This window comes from Tiliqua scincoides, chromosome 5 (assembly GCF_035046505.1).
Source record: "Tiliqua scincoides isolate rTilSci1 chromosome 5, rTilSci1.hap2, whole genome shotgun sequence".
In the NCBI taxonomy this organism is placed as follows: Eukaryota; Metazoa; Chordata; class Lepidosauria; order Squamata; family Scincidae; genus Tiliqua; species Tiliqua scincoides.
This window is the reverse complement of record NC_089825.1, coordinates 61,150,169-61,166,034: the sequence shown is the minus strand read 5'-3', so window position 1 is coordinate 61,166,034 and position 15,866 is coordinate 61,150,169. Positions and strand designations below refer to the sequence as shown.

At 43.3% G+C, this 15,866-nt stretch overlaps 1 protein-coding gene across 2 annotated transcripts in view; it reads right to left on the bottom strand.

The window, feature by feature from the left end:
- Window positions 1-3,780: 3,780 nt before the first annotated feature.
- Window positions 3,781-15,866, bottom strand: part of HECW1 (HECT, C2 and WW domain containing E3 ubiquitin protein ligase 1) — a 171,815-nt gene continuing 159,729 nt past the window's right edge. For both annotated transcript variants that reach the window (XM_066627949.1, XM_066627950.1), the window contains 5 exons: window positions 13,460-13,589; window positions 10,229-10,375; window positions 9,072-9,186; window positions 7,413-7,611; window positions 3,781-3,892 (listed from right to left, as the gene is read on the bottom strand). In XM_066627949.1, the coding sequence (XP_066484046.1) occupies window positions 3,781-3,892; window positions 7,413-7,611; window positions 9,072-9,186; window positions 10,229-10,375; window positions 13,460-13,589 (703 nt within the window). The remainder of the gene's footprint in view (window positions 3,893-7,412; window positions 7,612-9,071; window positions 9,187-10,228; window positions 10,376-13,459; window positions 13,590-15,866) is intronic.

Sequence of the window (15,866 nt, the reverse complement as noted above, 5' to 3'; positions counted from 1 at the left end):
GCACTGGCACTGTGCAGCCTGTGCTCAATTCAACAATGTTTGTAAAGAAGTTCCACAGAAACAGGTAGAGACTGCCTACCAACAATGTTTAGAAGATTACTCTTCCAGTCATCAGGAGGCCCTTTGCAGCAATGATGATGCAGTATTCCTTAAAGAATACATTCTTTTAGCTGAGATCTTCAAGTGAAAAGGTCTATTTCAAATTTATTTTGGAAATGAACATGCATTTTTAGTAGGGATAAGTTTTATTTTAAGGTTTACTTCTCTCTTTCTGAAAGGGGAAGATTCCTTCTGCAGGAGGATGGAAACCTTAGGATACAAATCAATGCTATTGATTCCAAATTAATTGATTTTATTGAAATAATTTCAATCTAAAATTCCAGAGTAGTTTATCGAATATAATTTTAAAATCTCACCTTGGGGGACAATTTTTATTTTCATTTAACCTGTTGGCCTAAAATAGCAATTTAAAATTATATCATATTACCCTAATTTTTTTTACAGAATGAGAGATACGCACTGTGAATGTGATGATCCATATAGTCATGATAATGAAAGCTGTACAATATTATTGTGACAAACCTCCGAGAGAGAAACTATGGCTTTCTGGGTTTGAAGTCCTTAATTAGGACAAAACAGGTAATATAACGTTGGTCCTGAATAGAAGGTATTCATTCTGCCCACTTACTCTCTTATTAAGTACTGAACAAATAAAGTATACTGGCATTGCATATGCCACCAACAGCCCAATTGGGCCAGTATGTGCAGGGCTTTATGACAGTGAAACACAGTTCCACTGCTGTAAAATGGCGGCCAACAAAGTGCAGAGAACACCGTTGGCTGCCATTTTAGGAGTGCTGCTGCAGGAGTCAGAAGTGCTCCCCAACCACCACCAGACCATCCTGCACCTATGGGAGCAGGTAAGGCAGTGGCAGGGGCAGGGTGGGGGGCAAAATGGGTGGGAGGCAGAACGGGGGGCAGGGAGGCTGCAGGAGAGGATGGATTCAGTGGCAATGGTGTGCGCAGATTCCTATTCCCTCTCTTTCAAGTCTCGTCACCCCTTTTTGTCTTCATGGACTTGTGCCAGCAAAATCGTTGGTGCAGGTCCAGGCCCGTTGTGGAGCGGGAGACTTATCGAGGGGTAAGGGGATTAAGTCCCTTTTCCCCTCTGAAGCCTCCTGATCAGCCCCCCCCCCCAAAGGGATATAGTGTGCCTGTTTTTGGCACAGCTGCACCAGCAAGGGGTTGAGGAAGGATAAGATTGGGCTCCAAATACGTTAAGGTCCCATGGAGCTTTGCAAATGACCTCTGCAGTTCCGAATTTTCCCCTTGGAAAACTACAGATTTCCCAGTGGAAGGTTTGTTAAATAAAAAGATATAACTGTAGCTTTATTTGGTTATGATCCTCACAAAGTTCAACACTTTCAAGTCTCACTGATTTCAAAGGGAGAGAGTTAAACATGTGCTTAAGGCTGCAATCCTACACACACTTTCCTGGAAGTAAGCCCCATAGAACAAAATGGGACCTACTTCTGAGTAGACATGCATAGGATTGTACCCTAAATCACTGAAATCAATGTGCCCTAAATTTTAAAATCAAGCTGAATGCATTAGATTTCTACCTTGGAAATCACTATAATTTTCTTGATTTGGGTCAGGGACTCTTCTGAAAATGTTTCCTTCCTGAAGGAAAATTTGGTTTTAAACAGCAATTTTTCTCATGGTTCTCTTATGTGGGAACTCTTACTCTAGTGGGAGACTTTAGGGTTGTTCATTTGCTACTTGGTCTGATTGTACCTGGAGTGAGATTGGTAGTGTACCTCATGCCCATGAACTCTCTCAGGTTCCTTGCCCCTCAACCATTTACCATATTCAGAATTTTAGGACAGTTAAGCTTTATTTGAATGTGGGATTTTCCTGTTTGATTGTAAACATATCCCTATGCTAAGCGGATACTGGGGAAGGAGGTAGTGAGGGGGAGAAAATGCAAGCATAAGGCCTGCTTTTGATCTCACCCAAGGTACTATTTCCAGGGCCAAATAACAAGTGAATGGGTTCCTTTTCTAATATTACATTTAACTGACCATCCTTTTTTATGGCTTATGTGTTGCTGTGACAATAACTTGAACACATATTCATTACATACTTGTGTCATCTCAATTTAATTTCTTAAAAATGTGTATCCCTCTTTTCTTTTTTTGAGAAAAAACCCAAAGTAGCAAATTTTTAAAGATATACATGTAGGACTATTCTTAGGTAAGACAAAACATGTTCACAGCCCTAAAACATATTCATTGAGAAGTCTCACGGAGTTCAATGCACTTTACTCTCAAGTAAGTGTGCAAAGAATTGCCGCCTAATTCTCACAGTAGAAGAAAATCAGGGAAGTAGAAATAAATTATTATTTTGTGGTTGATTTTTTTCCAATTAGTTCCAGCAGAACCCATCAATCTATGCATGTTTCGGGCCACCTTTCCCAGTACTCTGAAAGTTTCTCATTTTCTCATTAAGCTATGTTCATCTAGTTTCAAAAGAGGCCAGACATTTCCCCAATAAATAACATGTCAGAAGACCAATGGGGCTTTAGGAACTACTTCAATTGTTTAGCTACACAGATGACACTCACATTCATCCTGCCTCAGCACCATCATTCTCTGCAGCTTCACACATAACTAAGCTTCACTTAAACCCTTTTGTGTTGAACTGGTTCTGTGATTATGGAGAATTTGGGTTTAATGAGAAATGAAAGGAAATCACAACTCTTGCCCAATCAATACACCTGAAATAATCAATGGCCTCCAATGGTGCAGGATTGTCTATTTGTATTTTTTTTTCTGAAAGGAAATGATTAAATATTCATAAAACAAAGAATCAGTAAACAGAACTAGAAGATATTAAGAAAAGAGAGAACGTTCTTACTACTTTTTTTGCTATATACAATAATTAGAGAAGGTGACATTGTCTATTATGTTACATGATAAGACATTTTTCTTGGGTGCACAGATTTGTGCTTTTTGTGTGGCAAACCATTACAACAAACATCACCTCCCCCCCATGCCTGAACATCTCAGAAGTGCAAGTTCCCTCCATTACTGGTAACTGACAAAGTTAACAATAACTGGCACACTCCATGTTGCATTACAGGTTTGTTTTGTTTTTAATGTCTTATCTGCACCATGTGTCTGGCCCAGCTCCAGCTGTTGTAGTTGATTTGGATTAGGAGTTCATGTATAAAAATCCAGTTTTGCTCACAGGTGGCTTTCACCTATGCATAGTATGTACAACAAAATCAAGGATGAGTGAAACAAACTCTTGGACAGCTCCCATTAGTGGATACAGCCGTTAAGACACAAGATTAACCGTGGGTTTAACTGCAAAGAGATGAGCATATAAAAGCTTGGAATGCTTGATGGTTTTTGTTTTTTTTTAATCAACGTAGATGGAAGTAAACATTTAACATTTGGTCAAGTATAGCATAACTTGCATTCATATTTTTCATTGTTACTAATGGAGGTATGTGGAGATATACAGAGACCTTGAGACAGTTGGTTGTTTTTTTGTTTATATTGCATACAGGCTAGTTGTCCATTGGAAATTGAAGATGAAAGCATGAAGGTTAGTTCTTAAACGAAGGCTGTTCTTCATGCACAGCTGCTGTCAGTCCTGATTTTTTTTTTCTCCCCAGAAATAAAAACACAGAAAACTAAAATCATATGGCAGCAGGGAAGGAAAGGGGGTGATGTCACTGACCAGGAAAACATCTGAAAAGCCTGAATTTCCTCATTCAAGTCCAAAAGTGCTAGTTTCTTCAACAGCTGTCAACAGCTTTTCATATAGCATAGAATATGATGGGTAGGGTGGAAGATCCAGGCGGTTGAAACACGTATGTGCCCTGCAAAGTGAAAATACTACATGTACATTTCATTAAGAAGTAGCAACCTAATCAGAAATACTTAACAACCTGCATAATCTGCATAACAGAGTTTCCAAGAAGAGTGAGACTGGAACTACACATTAGGTGGCAAATGCACAATTTCTAATCCTGTGCTTGATGCTGTGCAAAGCTGTGATAAGGAGAAGGGATTTGTAGGGGAAGAGTTTGATACCCACTCTTTTCTCTATTTAATTCCTCCTCTTACCTGCTTTTCCCATGGCAAACACATTTTAGATTCCTACCTAACTGAAAGAAAAGGGGTGGGGAACGGTTGCAGAGGCAAATGGGGCTGGGGAAGAGCAAGTACCTCATCTCCCACCTGCCACTTCTCCCCTGCAAGTGCCACCCCCCTGCCATTCTGCCAAATGGCAGTAAACATGGGACAGGAATCTCATGTTAGCCACTGAACATGCAGCTCTGAACTAAATGACTTAAGAATATAAGAACATAAGAACAGCCCCACTGGATCAGGCCATAGGCCCATCTAGTCCAGCTTCCTGTATCTCAAAGCGGCCCACCAAATGCCCCAGGGAGCACACCAGATAACAAGAGACCTCATCCTGGTGCCCTCCCTTGCATCTGGCCTTCTGACATAGCCCATTTCTAAAATCAGGAGGTTGCGCATACACATCATGGCTTGTACCCCATTATGGATTTTTCCTCCAGAAACCTGTCCAATCCCCTTTTAAAGGCGTCTAGGCTAGACGCCAGCACCACATCCTGTGGCAAGGAGTTCCACAGACCGACCACACGCTAAGTAAAGAAATATTTTCTTTAAATATTTCTTCTAAATCAAGCAACTGAAAGGTATTGTCAGTGGTCCACTTTTCCTTGAGCAGTGAGACACTTTAGGGGCAAGGCAACTAGATCTGGTTTTCTCAGATGAGAGAGTTCTGCAGACTTATGGCTCAATGCTATCCAGCTCCCAGTGTGGCAATGCAGTAGTGCCAGCACAGCTTCTGCAGCATCCCATAGGAGAATTTTGGCTGTTGGAAGTTTCCCTTGTGGTAAGGGGACATTTGTCCCCTTGCCTGGGGTAAGTCCCAGCAACCGCTATTGGGCGCCAGCTCAATCATTGGCACAAATCCATGTTGCCCTGGAAAGGCGGATCAGGACTGGGAAGGGGCTTGGGATTTGGTGTACACTGCCAATCCCACTCCCTCTCAGGCCTGATCCACCATGTCACCACACTGTTCTGTTCACCCCTTCCCCATTTGGCCCACACGTGCCTCTTTCCAATCTCCTGCACTGACTTACCTTCTCCAGTGAGTCTCTGCAGATCCACCAGCATGTGGGGGAAGGCTCCAGCCTTTTCACTGTCACTCTGGCAGCGTGCGTTGCTGAAGCACACTTTACGGCTTCTTGACAGCACACGTTCTGCTGACACAGCAGTCCAATAGGATTGGGCTCTTTAGGTGTTTTTTTTAATATGGGGGAGTCACCATATCTGCGGATCCTGTATCTGCAGATTCACTTATCTGCAATTAGGATCTGGGCCTCCTTGTACACGCACCCACATATGCACCCCCTCCAGAGGCGAGGGGAGCTCTGCTTCCCTCACCTCCAGAGGAGCGTCTGAGTTCAGCAGAGACTGAGGATGTCTGTCCCCGGCCTTTACTAAGCTCAGACCGAGCTCTGAAGCTCAAAACACGTGACAAAAAACATGGAGAGACAGGAAGTGACTTTTTTAATGTCTTATAAGTGACTTTTTTAATGCCTCTGGAGCCCCTGCAGGACTTCCCCTGGCCTCCCAATACTTTATAAGGCATTAAAAATGTCACTTCTGGTTTCTCTGTGAAACCAGACATGTTTTGAGCTTCAGAGCTCAGTCTGAGCTCAGCAGAGGCCGGGACAGACGTCTTTGGCCTTTGCTGAGCTTTGAGGCCTTTCAGGAGGCAAAGGTGCCCCCGCCCCCTGGGACAGTGGGGAAGTGCACTAGTCTGTATCTGTGGTTTTAGTTATCTGCGGGGGGTTCCAGAACAGAACCCCCACGGATAAGTGGTCATGCCTGTATTTGCTTTATTTACAAATGTACAAGTGGAATACAGGGGGTCAAACAGCCATTCCTGTCAAATATCCAGGGGGTCAAATATCCACTACCCCATATCAGATCTCCAGAGTAAGTTCCTGCAAGGTACTTACTTCACCATCCTCCAAGTCACAGTTGTCTCTCTCTTAAACTTCAAAAGCTGCCAAGTGTTGTTTCAACCTGTATGTAACCTGCCATACACTTGTCTTAGAACCACCCCTTCAGGTACCCATTTAGAAATATATATGGCCACTAGGGATTTTTTAAATTAAATCTTCCCTCGAAGTCACTTGAGGTAAAACCACACAGTAAACAGACCGCAAACTCACAACAATATGCTTCTACTCAGGAATGAGAAAGCAAATAGTTGCTTCTGTGGCTGAACCACAACTTGAAATGCAGGAAAGTCCCAAATATCTAATTTTGGAAAGAAAGTTTCTTTGGGGGAAGAATTTAGCTGGTTGAATATAGGTCATAAACCTTATCTAAAAGAGCGAAGTAAGCCAATCACCTTTTTCATACTTAATAGGCCAAACGCCCGGGACATCTCTTAAAAACTCTGGTTTCTACAGGAATTCTATACAATTTGAAAATAGTATGTTTGGTGAAAAATATGTGCACTTCTCACAAACTTGGGGGCAATGGTTGGTACTTGCAGAATGTCCTGAAAGGAACTCAATTTGGGCTATGGGGGATCAAAGAATTTCCTTTTCAAAGAGTTAAACCAATCTTGCTCGTAGACTCGGGTTGACAGTGGACAGTCCTCTTACATTCCCTGATGCTATCTAGCAATTCCCACATGCCCCAGCCCCAGCACAGTGTTGGTGCACAGGACATCTGAGAATTGTAAACTTCTGGAAGAAGAAAAGGACAGCCCACTGTTGCCACTGCTCCCCTCCAATCACCTGGTAAACACCCCCATCGGCTCTGGTCTGCCAGGCAGTGGTGGTCAGCAGCAATAGCCTTGGGCACTCATTGTCTCAGGAGTTGGTAAGGCCCCACCTGTGGAGTCACCCCTGGCAGCACACGCGTTTCAGTTTGCTCATCCTCATCCAAACCAGAACTGCCCCAGACACCAGATCACAGTTTCCATAACTTGTTTCTTCATAAGGAAGAAACGGAGTCTTCTCTTGGGCTATAACTTACCACCTTTGATACTTATCTCACCCATGGGAATGGATCGAGAATGGCAGTGCTTTGAGCGCAGGAAATTCTTTGTGGATCTTGGAGTCCTAGGAAATGTCCAATCTCACCACCCTCTAGAATTGGCTCAGTGGCAAAAATGAGGCAAATCTCTTTCCCAAACTTAATTACAGCTATTTGTAATGAATGTTTCCTTAAGTGAAGGCATGCCGATTTCACTGGGTCTTAGTCATGACTAACTTCCTTATTCATCACAAGCTAAACTCCAAATACAACCCACTGTCTCCACTCAACATGCAAGCATACCTTGGAAGGGATGTTATTTTGCCCCATTTCTCTATACAGAAGCGCCGTAACCCATTGCTCCCTCGAAGGGCTGCAAAGCCCTCATATGGCACACTAGATGTTCCTGTGACAAACTGTAGCAACCGTAGTCTTTGTTCATTGTTGAACCTCTCTACTGCTGCCCAGAACCATCGTATCACGATATGTCCATCATGGTAACCTAAAACAGAAAGTGTGTGATTGAGAAATGTATTAGTACATACCAAGAAAAGCCACAATGAGTTATGATGATGAACTGATGTAGTATGAGGTGCTGAATGTCTTTTGGTTTGTTGTTTCAGCTCTAGCTAATGGTATAGCTTACTCAGTGGTTTCAAGCTTTCTGCCTTTAGGGAGTGCTTTTCACGATGACTGGAACTTTTGTGGTTTACTATGGAATTCTGAAATGAGTCTAAGAGTGCACACTCATCTCATGCAGGCTACCTGCCAGGCCTGACAAGATTCATTATCATGCTGCATAAATTGAGTGTGCACTCTAGAACATGCACAGAGATGTGCATGACAGGAAAGGTGGGTTATAGTGAGCAAGCTGTCTTTTGGGGAAGCTTGTCTGCCATTGCTGATCTTCTTGTTAAGGAACACTTGATAGTTTTCCCAAGAACCCCAGAATTTCCCTAAATCAAATTTTGAAAATCAACTGAGTAGAAGTATAATACACATATATAGAGTCACACACTCATAAAAATAGCTCATAAAAATAGCTGGTTGTTCTGCAGCCCAGGGCTAATTCAAACATACAGCAGCACCACCAAAGTCCTCCTTGTAAGCATATCAGATGCATGCATGCCCAATTTTAAGCTTGGACACATCCTCAATTGCAGAATATGAGCACAAAGGATATATACTGGTGCATGGGATTGCACAAATTCTTGTGAATGCTGCAGGGCCATAAAGATCTGCCTGTGAGTGGAGGAATCACTAGTCTTGTGCCTGATTAGAATTATGTGCTTTCTCCACAGTATGCCTATGTAATTGAAAGTGGGTATGAGCCCACAGACAAGTGCTAATAGGGCACATAAGCCTGGTAAGTATGATAATGTGGAGAAAATTCAGCAGTGCTGCTGCACATATGGACTATCCCATACTCTATAGCCTAGTGGTTCCCAAACTGTGGGAAGCACTGGTCTGCCCTCTTAAGGTGTGGAGTGGGGGGATGGCAGCAATGCAATTCCCAGGATCGCCACTGCTGGAGTCAGAGGGTGGTTGTTTAGACTCACAGTAGCAAGCCCCAGCCTTCTGGGGGTGTGGGGAGCCTTGTGGATGTTTTGCAATAGCAAACCAGAAGTGGTTTCTGATTGCACTTTTTAACTATTTACAGGGTTGGGGAGCCCTGTGGAGGTGTCCCCACACCCCAAGGAGGCCAGCGCCTCCCTGGCTTTGACAGTGGTGCGATCCTGGGGATCACGTTGCTACCATCCCCCTGCCCCACCCTTAAGAGGGCAGGGACCCCCACAAAGACTTACTGCAGTTCCAAATTCCAAGTAGGACTTTGGGAACCACTGCTGCAGGCCAAATAATTTTACACACAGTCCTCCTTAAAGAAATCAACGAGAATTTCTACCAGGAAGACAGGACATCATGAAATGGAAGATGGTAAGGAAAAGGAACTGCATATTTTACCACCCCGATATTCTGTGTTGTTGCGCCAGTCATTAAGGTCTATTTCTGCAGTGCCGGCTATAACCAATTCTAACTCTCTGGCATCGAAAACAGAGACAAGCCTTGAGTCTACAACCTGAAAGACAAACCACATTTTTAGTACTTCCTGTGGCTAGCAGAAAACCCTTGAGTTGCCTTGTCATAAAGAAACACAGTCCAACTGTCTCTTAGGAAAGCTATGGCATGTTGGCAGATATCTGCCAAATGGATTCTGAGCACCAGAAATCTGAACCAAGCTTTCCGGCCACACAGTTTTTATTTATCAGGCTCTGAATTACCTTGATTTGCTTGCATCTCTTTAACCTACAAAACATTTTCCAAAACATTAACTACTTACCCATTTGATATCCACTATGTAGCAAAAACACAGTAACAAATGCCTAATCTGATCAGCTACTGGTAAACCATTTTTTTTCCCCAGCATAAACAATGCTGACACATTAAACAATTAACAATGGAATGAACAATGGAAAAACAATAAATCACGGAAGAGAAGGAAAGGAAAAATAGTCACACAGATCCAGCAAGGGATACCTGTGTGCAGAAACAGATGAACATTTGGATGGGCATCCATACCAAGGCATCACTGAACAGGTAGTTGGATGCTTCTTTCAATGAAGATGAGCGTCCCCATCTGGAGCAACTAGTTCCTGAATGCAAATAGCTGTGAGTAACCAGAAGTAGACTGGGGCTAGCAAGTTGAGCTCATTTTTTTTCTGCTATTCTGTGTTTGCAAAGTAATAGCTCCCCTCCCATAGCTGGTAGAAAGAATAGCACTTTGGAGATGAGTAGTTTGAGCCTTATCTTCTTTGCAGTATCAAAAATCCTCAAACCCATTTAGAATAAAATATATAGAAAGTTTTGTCACAATCCTTGCAGTAGTGATGCATTTTAATAAGTCCTGCTTCCATGCAGTTCACCTGCAATGCTGATACGCAGGATCCATCTGCTACAGGAATAATGCAGCCAATGGTTGTTTGCATAACCACTGTGCAGGATCAAATCATGTATATTCAACCTATACAGACATTTACTTTTATATCAGTAATTTTTCTGGACCAAATGCAAGGCAGGTCTGTGGCTCTGGCAATTTGAGCCAACCAAACACTGACACTTACTTCGTAGAAGCCACGGACTAGAGCTTCTGTTTGCTGAACAACACCTCTTTCCACTCGCCACTTCACCATCCTCTCAATATACTCCTTCTTATTCTTTTCCGTCACCTGTGTGTTTGAGCCCCCAGACTTCAACTCTCTTTCTGTTACCTAGCAAACAATAAGTAAACAAACTCAAATATTGTGCAGCCATGCAAGAGCAATAGTCACAGCAAGTGCTTCAAAATTAAAATGCTAACCCAAAAGTTTTAATTTACATATTGCTATTAGCTGCCTTATCAGGCTAGTTTATTTATTTTTACTTTTCACATTTTTATACCACCCTTCCTCCAAGGAATTCAGGGTAGTGTACATACGAGGGTCGCCCAGAAAGTAATGCACCACATTTTTTTTCTTCAACAATTATTTATTGAACACAATGAAACTTACACACAAGAAAGAATGATGTTTCTTCTACACTCCCTATTTTTCCACGTAATCTCCGTCCAGTTCTATGGCCTTCCTCCAGCGAGACACAAGGGCATGTATGCCCTGTCGGTACCACTCCTTGTTCTGGTCACGAAGCCATTTCTGCACTGCGCGAATCACCTCTTCGTCATCCTCAAAATGTCTTCCGCGAATGGCATCCTTTAATGGCCCAAACAAGTGGAAGTCTGAGGGAGCTAGGTCAGGGCTGTAGGGTGGATGGGGTAACACAGTCCAACCCTGCTTAGTGATGTGTTCCGAAGTCCTCAAACTTGTGTGAGGCCGAGCGTTATCATGTTGAATCAAACATTCACCTGGGTTGTTATGGTGCCGAAGTCGCTGGAAGCGCTTCTTGAGTTTGGTTAATGTCTTCACATAAGCTTCAGAATTAATGGTGCTGCCTCTTGGCATCACATCAATGAGTATGACGCCCTCACAGTCCCAAAACACAGTGATCATGACCTTACTGGCGGAAGCAGTTGCTTTGAATTTTTTCTTCTGTGGAGATTGAGGATGACGCCATTCCTGTTGTTTTGTTTCGGGCTCAAAATGGTGAACCCAGGTTTCATCACCTGTCACAATCCTGGACAAGAATGCTTCCCCCTCATCTTCAAAACGTTTCAGCAACTCAGAAGAAATGTTTTTTCTGAGAGATTTGTGGTCCACCGTAAGACAGCGCGGAACCCATCGTGCACACACTTTTGAGTAATCAAGAGCATGGATGATTGCATCCACACTTCCTTTGCTGATTGACAGCTTCAGCGCCAACTGCCTAGTCGTTATGCGTCGGTCCTTGCGAATGAGCACATCAGCAAGCTGCGTTTTGTCAGGTGTGACAGCCGTGGATGGCCGCCCCGAACACTGCAAATCTTGGAGCTCTGCCGAACCGCCTTCTAATGGCCTCACCCTCTGTGCCCAGTGACTAACCGTACTTCTGTTGACTGCAGATTCTCCATAAACTGTACACAAACGTTTGTGAATGTTCCCAGCAGTTTCTTTCTCCGCAGTGAGAAATTCAATGTTGACACGCTGCTTGTAACGTACATCACTTACAGACACCATTTCGAAACACTGCTGCAGTTACGCTATCTGTCTGAAGAAACTAAAAATTTGTGCGCACACTCCTGAAAATTCAAATAATGTATATCTAAAGTTTCGCATTCGTACCATTACTGTAGGCTGAGAAAAAAAATGTGGTGCATTACTTTCTGGGCGACCCTTGTAGTTCCTCCCCTCCTTTTGTGCTCACAACAGCCCTGTGAGGTAGGTGGGGCTGAGAGACAGTGACTAGCCCAGAGTCACCCAGGAAGCTTCATGGCTGAGCAGGGATTTAAACCTAGATCTTCCAGGACTAAGTCCAACTTCCAAACCACTACACCATCCTGGCTTCTATGATCTTTTTAAGCATATAACATTGTTTTCCAAGGACGTTGAGTATTTAATGTAAAATTATCAGCTGGCAGTGTGCTGTCATGGACAAAGAGAGAGTCATCCTTGGAAAAAGAAGATCTGAGTCAAATTCCTGTGAATCCATGAAACTCAGACAGTTGCCTTGCAGCTGTACACCTCTCACAGAGTTGTTGTTAGGATACAGTGGGATGACCCTGCATATGGCACCCTGAACTCTTTGGGAGAAGAGAGGAATACAAATGGGCAGCTGGATAAAAAAAAAAAATTTAAGAGAGTCTAGTTTGAAATTTACATATGTGGATAGACAGAAATGCTTAATGATTATTTTTAAGCCACAAAAGAAGAAAATGTTATAATGTTGAACTTTCATACTGGGAAACCACATAAAAACATGTATTTGAACTCTCGGTCCTCATTTTCACCTTCATCTCTCAAAATAAGTTTTAAAGTCTCATCTGACGCTTCTGACACCTTGAAAGCCAGTGCAGCATAGTGAACTGAGTGTTGAAACAGTCCAAACCCAGAGACTTGTGTTTGAATTCTCACTCACCCACTGGGTGGCCTTGAGCCAGCCATGTACTCTCTCTCCCCCCCCTTCCCTCTCTCTCATCATAATCCACATCAGGGTTGCTGTGAAGATAAAATGCAAGAACCTCCATATATGCTGCCTCAGTTCACTGCAGGAAGGGCAACTATCTGTTTCTCCTATGGTGCCCTGAGGAGATGGAATGAATGATTCTTAAAACATAGTACTGGCAAGCAACCATGTCAATATTCTTTCCCCATCATTGCATATTTCTTTGAATTCTTACAACTGAAATCACTTCTGTGGTGGAAACTATCTTTTAGAGATTCATAATTCTCACCTTTTCTCCCTCCCTACTGATTTTAATGAGAGCTTTCTGCCCCATCCAGCCAATCTCCCCTTTCCTTCTGGTATCATCATACTGTATTGTTATGGCATCAACCTATGGTGATCTCTGCCTTGTTTTTCAACTACAGGTCCAGCCTATTTATACACAGATTTTTTATACACGGATTTGACTCAACACGAATGGCTCCTGCAAATGAGAAAGAATGTGCTGATCCCTGGAGGAGGGGAAAAATGCATCCCTTTAAAATCAGTTTTAAAAACTGAACAGTCCTTTAACAACAGCCTCATTAATGAGAGAGGGCAGTATTATCAACCTGTATTACAATCAACCTGTATTATTGTCTTGGACTCTCTTATTCCCTTTATGTCCAAACCCAATCTTAAGCTTAAGTGCCCAAATGATGGTGTTCTATAAGTCTTCCTGTTTCAGATCTATTTTTTTTCCCAACTTTGTGATAGTTTAGCACAAAAACTTGCTTGCTTACCTGTCCAAACACTTCCTCATTAACTGTGAAAGTGAGGTCCAGGATATCAGTGATGTTGTTGTCCTTCATCCATTGTAAACTTTGATGGAACTCCTCATCCAGATACTCCAAGTCACTTAGGTCACACGGTCTGATTGTACAACAGAACACAGATAATGCTGCATGTCTGTGGCTACTAGAATGATGATTTAACATACATAACACAAAGTGTTTAAAGTTCAGATTCCTCCAGTTGGTTGGAGAATAGATCTTAGTCATGAGAACTAAATAGAATATGCATACTGCTGAATATCAGGTGCTGGGGACAAATAATAGGGATGATCTCTTGTTGGAAACAGGATATTAGACTAAATAGACTCATGGTTGGCTCTCCCCTATCATTTGCAGACAAAAGAGAACCCCTGTCTGTGTTTATAGTTCCAATATACTGGAACATAGCTAGCATTTTCATCTGTCAAAGCAGATGCTATTTGGTCTTATTTACATCAAATACTACCATATAGATTTCCTTAAAAGCAGACAAAAGAGTTTCCATCACAACTTGTACAATAAACATGTGGGAGAAGTGTGTTAGAGCCCAATCATATTCTCCCCCCCCCCCCGCTGGTGCAGCAGCACCAAAAATAGGTGTACTGTAACTAGCGAGGGGGACGATTAGAAAACTTCGGAGGCAAAAGGGGATTTAAATCCCCTTACAACTCTGTAAGCCTACCAAACTGCAATGGGTCAAAGAGAAAGGGAGCAGGGAGGCTGCAGGAAAAGGAGATCAGATCCAGTATGTGCCATTACCACCAGATCCACTCCCTCTCACAGCCTCCCAGTCTGTTATAACCTTCCTTGGCAAGATTCATCTCCTCACTGCCCATGTTGCCCCCTCCCCCTTTCCTGCTGACTAACAGCCCAATCCTGAGCTCCCGTGGCATGCAGCTTTGGTGGCACCAAAAATGGCCGCCGCCGCATCCTGCATGCCTCAGGCTACTTTTGTTCCCTTTTCCCAGGTAAGGGAAGTAGCCCCACAATGGGGTTACTCAATTCACTCAATTCGCGCAATGGGGCTACTCAGGTAAAAGCTTTCATGTAGGGCGCTGAGCTCCGCACGAACGCTCTGGATCTGGTGAAGCGGAGCTACACCGGACCCGCCTCCCTCCCTCCCCCAACACGCCTCCTCCCCGCCTCCTGCCTCCTGGTCATGCCACATCCCTGTCCTCCCTCCACCCTCCGCCTGCCTCCCCCTCCCTGGAACGCTTCCTCCCTGCCTCCGCTTTCCTCACCTTGGCTAGGCGGTCCATGCAACCACCCAGTGGTGGAGGCCGGGCGCCTGCCCAGCGCTAGCCCAGTACCGGACCTGCTGGGCTAGTACAGGTGCTGGCTTGGCATTAGGCCTCGCAAATGTGCCTTATGGCACATTTGCGACAGTATACACCGGCTGTAAGCTGGTGCACCGAGCTCAGGATTGGGCTCTAACTTGCTCCAGTGGGAGGCAGGAGAGCTGACAATGCCTTCCTGCCAGCATATTACTGAGCACCTTTTACAATGGCGCTGACTGCTTTGTGGCAGTCCGTGCCAGTGGAAGAGGCAATAAGATTTCAGCTGCTTAGAGGATTGGGTCATTAATCTACCAAAAACTGAAGCAAATTCACATTCATTCTGATAAGCAGACACCACAGGTAGGTTTGTTTCCTACCCATCTAGTTAAATTTAATTAATTTCATTGGAATTTAGCTGTGCTTTTCTTTTTATTATCCAAATATATGCAACAGAAAGTGTAGAGACCATAATGCTCGGACATTAAAATACGTAGATCAATATTAAAAAAATGAATTAATAATAACCTCATAGTAGCCACTTCATATTTCCCAGAAATTTGCAATATTTTACAAAGATGTTCTGTCAGTACAGTTTCTGCAATTAAACTACTTCGTACTAAAAAGCAAGCAATCTCTTTTCTAAAGGGGGGGAAAATCCCTGTTCCAGTAGATCACTACACTACAGGTGGTCTATGTCAACTGCAATCCATTTGAATGGTTTTTTATTTTATTTATAAAATACATTCAGGCCCCCATATCTGTGGATCCCATATCCATTGTTTCAATTATCCGCAGATGCGCCCCCTGTGCCCCATTAACGTGTTTTTGAGACTTTCCCAGCAACAATGGTCTTGATTAACAGAGTTGTTATAAGCATACAAGTTTATAGTGATGGTCATGCTGCCTCCTAGCACACTGGATACGTGGAAAAAAAACTAGATCAAGGTTAACAAGAAGTAGAAGTTAACCTGAAAGAAAGCTGAATGTTGCTATAAGCTTGTATGCTTGTAACGACCCTGTTAAGTAAGACCACTTTCACTGGGGTAAGTCTCAAAAACACGGTAATAGGCGGACGGGGGATGGGGTGAGTGTGGAGACAG